The sequence below is a fragment of the Muscardinus avellanarius genome (assembly GCF_963383645.1).
Source record: "Muscardinus avellanarius genome assembly, chromosome: 2".
Classification (NCBI taxonomy): Eukaryota; Metazoa; Chordata; class Mammalia; order Rodentia; family Gliridae; genus Muscardinus; species Muscardinus avellanarius.
The window spans coordinates 117,435,021-117,447,233 of record NC_137787.1 but is presented as its reverse complement, the minus strand read 5'-3'; the positions used below and the strand labels follow the sequence as shown (position 1 = coordinate 117,447,233).

General features: G+C 52.7%; 1 protein-coding gene across 1 annotated transcript in view; it reads left to right on the top strand.

Moving 5' to 3' along the window:
- Positions 1-3,917: 3,917 nt before the first annotated feature.
- Positions 3,918-12,213, top strand: part of GLI2 (GLI family zinc finger 2) — a gene marked incomplete at both ends in the record, with an annotated part of 146,500 nt that continues 138,204 nt past the window's right edge. The window contains one exon of the mRNA XM_080690102.1: positions 3,918-4,056. Coding sequence (XP_080546228.1) covers positions 3,918-4,056 — 139 coding nt within the window. The remainder of the gene's footprint in view (positions 4,057-12,213) is intronic.

The window sequence follows — 12,213 nt, the reverse complement described above, 5'->3', positions numbered from 1 at the left end:
TGGCAGGGCGGCCGCTTTTCTTGGCCTGGGGCCATGTGGGACAGCTGCTGTGACCGTGTTCCTGACTGTCCTGAGGAGGCTGCCTGTCTCTTTGGCCATCCAAGAGGGGGGTGGAGGGGGGTGCTCCATGGCACAGGGGAGCAGCCAGGGTTCAGAGAGGGGTCTTAACTTGGCCAAAGATGCACAGCAGAGGCAGCCTACACTGGACACAGGTGCTGCTCATTTTAGTAGAACCAAGTGCCCATTTAAACGAGGGTTTTCTGCTGCCAGCCATGAGAACCAGCAGTGTCACAGCGCGGTGCAGCCTTCCTCTGGCTCCGTTTGGAGCGGGGTAGTCAGCTGAGGCAGTGGCCCTGGGCTGCAGCCCTTGCCCTGCTCCCCAGTGTTCCTGGCTCTTATACTCCAGCCCTTGTGGTGTGGCCTTGGGCTGGTGTCCTGAGGAGGGGAGCGTCCACTAGCGTGTCCATTTCCCACACGAGGACACCAGGTGCTGGTGGGTGGAACTCTCGGCTCCTGGCCACGTGGGCCGGGCATCCAGCCTGCTGCCCTCCTTTCAGGGACAATGTATTATTCTGACCCTTTACTGTGCTGCATTGCTGCCTGCTTTTACCCCAGGACACTCACAGCTTCTGTCTCCTTTGATTTTAAAGATAATTGCGGCCTGGTGGCATGTGCTGTGATCTCATCTACTTGGGAGGCTGAGGCAGGAGGATCCTAAGTTAGAGGCCAGCCTCAGCAACTTAATCAAACTCTCAAAATATGATGAGGGCTGGGGTGTAGATCAGTGCTAGAGCACTTGACTAGCATGAGTGAGGCCTGGAGTCTAGTCCCCAGCACACCACACACGCACACACGCCTGCCATCAGGGCAGAGTATGGTGTGTGCTCATGGATTAGGCTATACAGGCGGTGTGAGTATATGTCTGTGGTGTGCGTGATCATGCCTGCATGTAGGACCTTGTGCACACACGTATAGTTGTGTGTGTGTGCGCGCGCATGCACATGGTGGGCGTCTTTGTCCTGGAAGCATCGCTGGGTCAGCCTGTGTGTGCACACACCCATGCGTGCCATGCAGGGGGGTCGTGGGCACGTAGGACCTGCACATGTGTGTGTGACCTTGCACACTGGTGTGGTTACGTATGTGGGAGTATGGGGGAGCCAGTCATTCTGAACACTGACTGGAGAGTCACGGCCCCAGATCTGTGCTGAGCTTCCCACGTGAGGTCTGTGTTGAGAAGCAGAGGCGAGCGCAGGCCGCCTCCCTGACACGGTGCGGCACAGCGTGACCTGGGCTGGTGGCCGCTCACAGGCTCGGTGCATCATTGCCCACGTCCATGCCCGAAGGAGACGCCAACTTCTAAATTAGTAGAGATGAAGATGTGTTTTTCCCAGTTAGGCTACTTTGCTTTAACTGGAATTATAAATTATTTGGAAGCTAGCGGGACCTCCCGGCACCCCATCCATTCTGTCTACACTTGCTTTTGCATCAGGAACCCAGAGAGCTTTTTAAAAGCTGCGGGTGTTTTGTCCTGACTCTTCATCCAGACCTCTAGATGGGAACCTCTACGACCCAGAGCTTCTTGGTGCTTCCGGTGCCCTGCTGCGGTCGTGGGGCCAGGCTGCCCAGCGGCAGTGCCTTCGTGGGAGGGGGCTCCCTCTTGGCTCAGCACAGCCCAGGAGCACACCCCCTTTTGTGAGTAGCCTGGTGGCTCAGAAGGAGAGCTGAGGCTGGGCTCCTCCCTTCCTGGGGCAGTGCTCTGGCTCCCAGGTTCTCTAGCCCCGAAGCTTCGGTGATGCTGGCAGGAACTCTCCCAGGAACCTGAGCACGGCCCCTCCACAGCTGGCCTCTGGAGACCCAGGTCAGGCTCTTGACGGCTGGCGCAGGAGCTTTGGGGAGCGAAAGTGGCTGCCTGGGACCCTGACGTCTGGTGTTTACCCAGAAATTGTGCTAATCCCACTAACTCCCATACCTGACGCTTGCTCTGTCTCCTGCCTTCTTCCCCAGGAAGGAGTGTAAAGGGGAGGGCTGCAACCGATCTGGGGAAGGGGAGGCCAGGGGCCTGTAATCGCCCTACTTGGGAGGCTGAGGCAGGAGGATTGAAGGCTCGAGGCCAGGCTCAGCAATTTAGGGAGGTCCTCTACAACTTAGTGAGACCTTGTTTCAAGATAAAAAAAAAATAAAATGGGGTTGGGGATGAAGTAGAAGGCCCCTGGGTTCAATCCGCAGTACCCCCCACACAAAAATAAAACCCAGGAGCCAGTGCTGCCCTTGGTTTGTGTCTTTGTGCTGGGACTCTCTCTCCTGCACTTTGCCAGCTCTGCCCAGTGGCTGCCACACTCCCTCCTCCAGCCTTGGCTTGCCTTGAGCGCTGACCTGCGCACTCCGTGCCATACTCCTGCTGCCCTTGCAGGTCTCAGCTGGAACCTCCAACCTCACAGAGCGCCAACCGAGCCCTGATTCTGCCCCACATCTTTGTAATGGGACCCCCAGTCCCTCATCCTGGCACTTAGCCAAAAGTAAGAGCCATCTCAGACACCTCTTCCTTTTTAAAGTACTGCCTTAGCCGGGCGTGGTGGCACACGCTTGTAATCCCAGCATTTGGGAGGCTGAGACCTGGAGGATCGCGGTTCGCGGACAGCCTCAGCTACTTAGTGAGGCCCTCTGCAACTCAGTGAGACCCGGTTCCAAAATAAAGAATAAAAAATAGGGCAGGGGGTGTAGCTCGGAGGTCAAATGCCCCTGGGTTCCATCCCCAGACCCGCAAAAAAAAAAAAAAAAAAAAAAAAAAGTACTGCCTTCACAGCTCCATTGGTAGCGCTCCATGTGCGTACCGTGTCCAGCAGTGTTTGCCTACAGTGTCTCACCAAGGTGCTCGCTGCAGACCACCCGGCTGCAGACCTGCAGCTCGCGTCCTTAGCCATGACCCTTCTCTGCTGCTTGCCCGGGGTCCCCGGCTCCGCCGCCTGCTGAGCACCGCCCGTGCTCTGGTCACTGCGGTAGCACTGTCCGTCCCCTCATTCTGTTTTCCAGGTGTTTTCCAGCAGAATGATCCCTTTTCTATGCCGGCCACATCCTGTTCCTCTGATCAGAGCCTTCTAGACCCTGCCCATCTGCTCCTCCCATCTTTTCCCACCCAGCCCCTCTGCTCCTTTGCCTCACGTGGCTGAAATCAAATCTATGTATTACATTTCCCCTTATTTATGTGTCTCCTAAGTAGACTGCAAACTCCACGTAGTCACTTCTGTACCGATGTCACTGGTCTAGTGCATGGCTCCCGTGCGTGACGCATGCCTATAATCCTAGCTATTCTGAAGGCTGAGGCAGGAGGATCGAAGGTTCCAGGCCAGCCTAAGTATCTTAGTGAGATCCTTTCTTAAAATAATAAAGAGGGCTGGGGATAAAGCTCCCTATAGAGCTCTTGTTTAGCCTGTACGGGGCCCTGGGTTCCATCCACATTACCTCAAACAACAGAAAAGTGGACAGAGTGCACGTGAGTCAGAAAATGCTGAGAATTTGTGGAATGAACAGATGAATGAATGAATGAACATATGTGTGAATAAATGAAGGGTAGGTCCTGGTGATCAGGGAGGTGACAGGACACTCTTCTGACTTTGTTTTGCACGGCAGCTTCCTGCTACCCCAAACTGACAACCATGGGCACTTGTTTAGATTTGTTAGAATCAGGGCAAAAGACAGTGGAAATGCTAGCCTGTTGCCCATGTGACCAAATGAATCTCAGGACAAATAATTCTCAAAATTAGTTAAACCTTCCTTCCTGGTTATTAGCCGGAGAACAAGTGGGGGCGGTATAAGTGGTGGCAGTGTGAGTGGGCGCTTTCTAGCTGGTGGGGTGCCCTGTTGTGAACCTTTCTGTTGTCTCCTTCAGGGTCACCACCCCAGGACTATGAACTGCTGAGATGGAGATGTCTGCCCCAGCCACGGCTTCGGAGAAGAAAGAAGTCAAAAGCGGGACCCTGGAGGGCAGTGGCTTCCTGGACCCGGGTAAAAAGGCCTGTCCCCTCGCAGTGGCTGCTGCGGCTGTAGCTACCCAAGGAGGTACTCTGCTTTGCACACTTGGCGAGCCGGAGGGTGTTTTTCATTAGCCTATTAGGGTTTAATGAGAGTGGTGGCCCCTGTCACCAGGGAAGTGTGCTGGGTTTATGGAGGGCAGCTCTGCTCCCAGGAATCCTAGGCACTGTGGGTGCCTGAAGGTTTTCTTGGAGGTCTGGCCACCTCAGATCCCAGGACTTGGACATCCCGGATGTGGGTGGAGCTTGTGCAGGGGTGGAGAAGGAGGGAGGAGAGGCAGGCTGGGCGGCTGGCCGTCGACCTGGGTGTGTTCAGCTGGCATATTTGAGATGCGCCCAGAGAACTTGCCTGTTGCCTGCCTGGGTCTGTTTTGGAAAGTAATTGTCTCCTAAAGCCTCCTGGCTGTAATTAGAGGGTCAGGTACCTAACTGAGTACCTTAGGTGAATTTCTAGCCAACTTTTCACAACAGAAGGGACCACAGGAGCCACAGCCATTCATTTTACTGCCCGGGAGAGAAACGCTCTCCAGTTTCCACGGGCCTGTGCCAGCATCCCATTGGGAAAGTTTGGCGGGAAGGCGAGACCTCCCCCTGCGACTGTGCTGCCCATCTGGAGACCACAGAGCTATTTCTATCTCTGAGGCACAGCCGGGCTGAGATTTCTTTCCCTCCCTTTTTATTCAAGTGCAGTTTAGTCACGCTCTGTTGCTCCCACAGCCCAGGCGCGGCTCCGAGCATGGTGAGGGATGCGAAGGCAGTCCGCTCCCCCGCAGCCCGGGCGCGTGGTGGGGGGTGCTGCTCGGGAGTGGGGCGGGGCTCAGTGTGTGCATTTCTTTCCAGTGCAGTCTGTTGGTGCATGGGCCACATGCAGTGATGCTGGGGCCAGGGGCCAGGGTCCTAAGCCCTTCGGAGTTTCTAAGAGTGGATTTGAGGGCCTACAGGTTCTTTTCCCTATATTCACTTTTATTTTTCCTATGATTTTTTTTTTTTTTTTTGTACTTGGGATTAAACCCAGGGGCATGACATTCTTCCTCTGAGCTACACTCCCAGCCCATTTATTTTATTTTGAAACAAGATCTCACTAAGTTGCTGAGGGTCTCATAAATTGCCGATTTTAGCCGGGCCTGGTGGTACACGCTTGTAATCCCAGCATTTGGGAGGCTGAGACAAGAGGATCGCGGTTCGCGGACAGCCTCAGCTACTTAGTGAGGGCTTTTGCAACTCAGTGAGAATGCCCCGGGTTCCATCCCCAGTACTGCCAAAAATAAATAAATTGCTGATTTTATGATCCTCTTGTCTCAGCCTCCTGAGTATGGGGATTACAGGTGCATGCTACTGTGCCTGACGTTTCCCTGTAATTCTAAGTTAGAGATCACTGTGGAGATGTTGGCTCGAGCCAGAACCCTTGGGCTTCCTCAGGGAGGTGGCCATCTGGCCTCCTGGCTTGGAGGATGCCCCAGGCTCCTGTTCCCCGTTGGACTGGGCGCTCTAAGCCCTTTGCTTGTGGGGAGGGATGCCAAGCTCCTAGATGGTATGGGGGAGCCAAAGCTACGGCAGATCTTGTGGGGAGAGACGAGGAGAGATGGAGCGTGGCTGCATCCTGATCACGGTTCCACCTGTGTCAATACCTCCAGGTGATTCCTCCTTCCTTCTGGGTCTGAGGCCCACTGGGCTCCGGGAGCCGGCCTTGGAGCTCTCTGCTGAAGGGGCCTGTCTGGGCCTGGCCAGCCTCAGCAAAGCATGAAGTGCTGTTTACAGGAGGTAGCTGAAGGGAAAGTCCCACCAGCATCAAACCTGGTTATCACAGGGCTGTCATTGGGCAGTAACAACAGCAGCTTCAGGGTCTCCGCCAAGGGGAGGGGGTACAGCGTGGAACACAGAAGCAGCTCCATGGAACCACCATCCCTGCTCTGCTGGTCCCGGATACCCCCTAGTCCAGGGGAGGATGGCGGACGAGGGCAGCACAGGCTGGCGTTGCTCATGAGCAGGTACTTGTGAGCACAGCACTGCAGGAGAGTCCTGCGCCAGCACTGCCCCTGCACCCCTCTCTGAGCAGCTGAATGGGACCATCTCTCCTGAGCCAGGGAGAACCGCCATTCCTGCTGGGAGCGAGATAGCCCATGGGGTGGGTCCCTAGCATGGTGGACTGTGCCTGCTGTTCTCAGAGTGAGGACAGGGAGCCCAAGGATGCTTCCAGAGCACTGCCCGGTCCTGGGTGTCCTGAACTGTGTTGCAAGGGGGTGTGAGGGATGTGACCCAGGGGTCTGAAGACCTTGGGACTCACCTTCCTGACATCTCACCGGATGGCAGCAAGGGGCTGGGAGCCAGATTCCTTAGGTACTGGGAAAGCTCAGTAAGCCTGTTCCATGGCCCGCAGGAGGTACTGCTGTTGCTGCTGCCAGGGGAGGTGATCGTGGGGAAGCAGGGAGGGGGGATAGTTTCATTCCCAGTGCTGGCCTCAGCATTGGTGCTGAGCCTGGCAGGAGGGACGGTGAGGGTCTCTTGTGTCCTGAGCAGTATAGGAGAAGATGTGGGGATCAAGGACTGGGGCAGCAGGCATGTGGCTATGCTAGCATGTGGCTGGGCTAGATTGCATGGGGAGGAGAGTGGCTGCCAGCCTTTGGGAGGGCGGTGCTTCAGGGTAGCTGCTGGGTGAAGCAGGAACCCCTGGGTCCCGTCTGATTTCCCCAACTGCCACATGCTGGGTGCTTCCACTCCAGCCTCGGCTTGTAGGACTTCTGTGGGTTCTAGGCAACATACCGTCAGGCACAGAGTTTATTTCTGCATGTGTGAAAAACTGGACCTAGCCCATCTATCCAGTAATAGGGGATCGACGGATCCAACTGGAGAACATTTGGATTGGAACATTGATATCCAAGGAAAGGTTCACCAGATGTGAGGGGCCATTAAGCAGGCTGCATGTGATGGGGAGTGGCAAGGGGCGGGCAGGCCCCAGGGCGGAGGCTCAGTGGCAGAGCCTGGAGCACCCAGTCAGGAGCCCAGGCATCCTCTAACTCACCAGCAAGCAGGCAGTCTCTCCTTCAACACTTGGTTTGTGGATGAGACAGACTGAGGGGTGGGACGGGACTTGCACACGGCCTCCGGCTTCTTCTAGGGAGAGCTGAGCCTTGCTTATTTTTTGGGGGGGGGCGGTACTAGGGATCAGACCCAGGGGCATTCTACCTCCAGACTACACCCCCGGCCCTTTCTACTTTTTATTTTGAAACATGCTATCACTAGGTTTCTGAGAGTCTCAGTTGCTGGCCTTGAACCTGTGATCTCTATCAAGTAGTGCAGCATTGACATACGACCCACACACATCCTCCCATGGATTTAAATCATCTCTAGAGGACCAATAATGCCTAGTACAGTGTAAGCCATGTACATAGTTGTTATGCTGTATTGTTCAGGGAATAATTACAATAAAGTCTCTCTGTGTTCAGTACAAATGCAACCGTCTTAACCCAGAGTACTTTCAGTCTGTGATAGGTTGAACTTGGTGATATGGAAATCTCAAATATAGTGGGATGACTGTATTTGCTTTTATTTTATTAATTTTAAATTTTGTTACTGGGAATGGCAACACATGCCTGTAATCCCAGCACTTGGGAGGCTGAGACAGGAGGATCACAGGTTTGAGGCCATCCTGGGCAACTTAGCAAGACCCTCAACCTTGTTTCAAAATAAAATCTAAAAGGGTTGGGTATAGTTCAGAGGCAGAATGCCTCTGGGTTCAATCCTCAATGCATACACATATATGCATACACATAAACATACATCTACTTTTACATACACATATGAAATGTGTTTACATTTTGCAGTGCTGTGTATGGACCCCAGGGCCTTAGGCCTGCCAGGCAAGCACTCTGCCAATGAGCCTCATCTCGGCCCCTGTATTTGCTTTTAGGTTGTTCCTGTATGTTACTTGGGAGTAACTGGGGCCTTAATTTGGGTCTAGCCCAACTACGTATTCTAGAGTAAGAGCCAGGTGTGGGCTATCTACCGTGCGCGGCTGTGCCTCGGTTTCCTCCCCTGTCCAAGGGGCTGCTAGTATCTCTTCTCCAGACAGTCATTTCACTGGGTTGGGGGTCATGACATCTTTTCCAAGTCCCTGGCCCAGTTGACCTTGACCACTTGGCTTCCTTTGAGTGATTAGAGGCCGTGAGATTTCTATCAGTCTCCACCTCCCTGAACCAAAAGCCAGTTCAGAGCAGGCCAGGGAGTGACAGGAAACGCAGTGCCAGCCAGCCTGGGACGGGGTCCTTTCCCCATCTGGAGGGAGCGGCTTGGAAGAGCGCGACAGAAGCCGCACAGGGTGGTTCCTCCCGGCCTCTTCTGCTGTTGTGCTAACACTTCAAAAGGCATAAATCTGTAAAAACACATTTTGGCCCAGAGCTGTTCCCCCCCTAATTTTTAAAATGCTGTAATTTGAAAGGCAGTTTGATTCAGATGTTTCTCATTGCTTTACACCAAAATCATCCAAATGCTGTTTTATTTTCCTCCTCTGCCATGGATTTTCTTTCCAAAAATACTTCTAGACCTCTCTGTATGCCTCAGCAGAGCACCAGGGATGGGGCCACTCTAAGTCTTGGATATAATGAAAAAGGCTGGAGCCACGAACCTCAGGGCTGGCTGTGCATCTTGTGAGTTTGCTGATCTCTATACCCAGCAGCCACATGGGCTTTGGGACCTGGGAAATGTGCGTGGTGGCCACTGCCCGGCTCCGTCACGGACCCTGCTATGTGCAGGGCTGGGCTTCCTCCCAGGGTGGTCCTCCCCAGCAGCAGCAGCCCCTGGGAATTTTGAGATGGCTAATTCCTTTCCTTTTTTTTCTGGTACAGGGATGGAACCCAGGACCCCCTGCATGATAAGAGGCACAGGTTCTACCACTGAGCTAGCTCCCTAGAAATTTCCCTTGAAAATACTAATCCACACAGCAACTATTTTTTGTTTTGTTTTTCGGTGCTATAGATTGAATCTAGGGACATTCTATCTCTGAGTTACCCCCCCCCAGTCCTATTTTATTTTTATTTTGAAACAGGGTCTCACTAGGTTGATGAGAGTCTTACTACTTGCTGAGGTTGGCCTCAAACCTGTGATCCTCTTGTCTCCGCCTGCAGTGTACCAGGATTACAGGCACACGCCACCACACCCTGCTGCAACTGTGTGTAAACATTCTGTGTGCTTCTGATGCACTCTTTTTCTTCTTGTTATTTTGTGGAATTGGGATGGAGCCCAGGACCTGGTGCATGCTAGGCAAATTCAGAGATTATAGGAGATTGTGCTAGCAAAGTGCAGATTGTAGATTAGTAATGTACTCTTGTGGGTGCCCGATACAGGCCTCTGCATGGACGGCAGCTGCCAATACTCCTCTCACCGCAGAGTGTGCAGGCGGCACGGAGGACTGATCTCTGCAGACCTGAGGTGGCCCAGGTCTCAGTCTCCTCACCTGTAGAATGGATGCAATAATGGTGCCTGTTTCATAGTGTTACGTGTGTGTGTGTGTGCGCGCGCGCGCGCATGTGTGTGGTACTAAGCATTGAACCCAGGGGTGTTCTACCTCTAAGCTATACCCTCAAACCCCTTTTTATTTTGAAACTGGTTCTTCCTAAGTTGCTGAAACTGACCTCAAACCTGTGAGATTCCTGTCTCAGCCTCCCAAGTACTGGGATTACAGGTGAATATTTAACTGACTTAGACCTTGAACATTTTTTCTTATTTGCCCAGGGCCAGAAACCCTGTCCCTTGTCTACCTTACACACCTAGGAATCTGTACAACACCCTTTCACTGATACATGCCTCAACATCCCTGGTGCCCTTGGCCTTTATCTATTCCTGTGCCTTCCACCTGCTCTCAAGTTATTGCTGAGTGAGTCGGCTGCTTCCAGGCCAGGTGAATACCCAGGGGCTGGTGTGGCCTGCTGCCCTGCTGCCTGAGGCCCCTGGCAGGGGTGGCACCGAGTCTGCTCCTTGGCCTCTCGTGCCCCCATCCCTTTACCCAACCCCCCACTTCCACCTCAGTTTCTCTGTTGGGCCCACAGATTTTTCTGTGGGCTAGGGATGCGCTCAGGTGCTATTCTTATTTGAGTGATTTTTCAGGATTGCTATTCAGGCTGCTCTGAACTTGTTTCATGGCCTGGCCACACAGACCAGCCAGCGTCCATGCAGCTGTGTTCAGCAGGCATTGCTCACCCTCCGACAGCCTGGCTCACCCAGGAAGCTTGATGCAGGGGCCACCCACCCAGGCTTGCTGTGGGCAGGTGCTGGGACATGCTGGAGAGTCGGGGTGCCTGGCATAGTTGGAAGGGTGCTATTGGAAATGTCTTCCTATCTAGGAGCCTGGCTTGGGGCTGATTAGGTCTGAGTCTGAAACCATACAGCTAGCTCCACATATACTATGTTTTGTCTGATCCATACATGCCTATGATAAAGTTGAATTGAAAAATTAAGCACAATGAGAGATTAACCATGATAGTAATAAAGCAGAACAAGCTGGATTTATTGGGGCACACCTGTAACCCCAGTTTTTGGGAGGCTGAGACAAAAGGATGGCAGGTTTGAGGCCAGCAACTTAGTGAGACTCTAAAAAACTTAGCAAGACTCTGTTTGAAAAGTAAAAAAAGTAAAAAGGTCTGGGCATGTAGCTTGAAGGTAGAATGCCCCTGGGTTCAGTCCATAATACAGACAAACAAACAATTTAGTGTAATAAAAGTTCTGTGAATGTGACCCCTCTCTCTTTCAAAATGACTCACATGAGCGCCGGGCATGGTGGCGCACGCTTGTAATCCCCGTGCTTGGGAGGCAGAGACAGGAGGATCGCGCAGGTTCGAAGCCAGCTGCACTGGCTTAAGAGACCCTGTTTCCAAATAAAGTATAAAGGTCTGGGAGTGTAGCCCGGAGGTAGAAGGGTTTCCAGGAACCCCAGTACCACCAAAACCAAACAAACCTCACATGTCCACTGTTGTGTGTGTGTGTGTGTGTGTGTGTGTGTGTGTGTGTGTGTGTGTCCCCAGGGGCATTCTATCTCTGATCTCTGAGCTACACACCCAACCTCTTTTTTTTTTTTTTGGTGGTACTGGGGTTCCTGGAAGCCCTTCTACCTCCGGGCTACACTCCCAGACCTATTTTTACATTTTTAATTGGAAACAGGGTCTCCTAAGCCAGCGCGCGCAGCTAGCTTCGAACCTGCGCGATCCTCCTCTCTCTGCCTCCCAAGCGCGGGGATTACAAGCGTGCGCCACCACGCCCGGCTAACCTCTTTTATTTTGAAACAGAGTTTTGCTAAGTTGCTAAGGCTAAGGCAGTACTGGGACACCTGGCGTGCACGGCTTCTGTCTCACAGGAAGCACTGTGGCTTCTTTCTGGCATTTCTGAGTCTCCAGCCTCACTACTCTTGCATGCTGGGACCACCACTTTGTAAAATGAAGGCTACTTAGATACAAACGCTGCTATGACCCACCATCAACTGAGCTGGCCTCTGAGTATCTAGTGAGCAGGTACCATCCGCAGAGCAGAAGTGCATCACACCCTGGCTGGGATGGAGCAATGGCACAAGGATATTTTTGCTACTTAGAGTGGCTTGGGAATAAAAACTTATGAATTGCTTATTTCTGGAATTTTCATTTCTTTTTTTTGGTACTGGAAATTGAATTCAGGGGCTTTCTATCTCCAAGCTACACTCCCAGTCCAATTTTTATTTCCTTAAAAAATTTTTTTTGTGGGCGTGGGGATGGAACTTAGGGGCATTTGACCTCCAAGCTACACCCTGCCCTATTTTTTATTCTTTATTTTGAAACAGGGTCTCACTGAGTTGTGGAGGGCCTCGCTAGGTAACTGAGGCTGTCTGTAAACAGCGATCCTCTGGTCTCAGCCTCCTGAATGCTCCTATTACAAGGCTGTGCCACCAAACCTGGCTTCTTTTAAACTTTGAAACAGAGTCTCACTATGTTGATGAGGCTGGCCACAAACTTGCCATCCTCATGTAGCAGCCTCCCAGGTACTGGAATTCTAGGCATGTGCCACCACACTTATTTCATATTTTTCAATAGTGGATGACTAAGAGTCACTAAACCTGTGTGTAGCAAAATGGCAGATAATGGGGCTGACAGTGTTGGCTGTCACTTCTGTGTTGGGGCCGGGGGTCTGGGGAAGAGTTTGCAGAGTGACAGTTGAAGTCAGTGTTCAC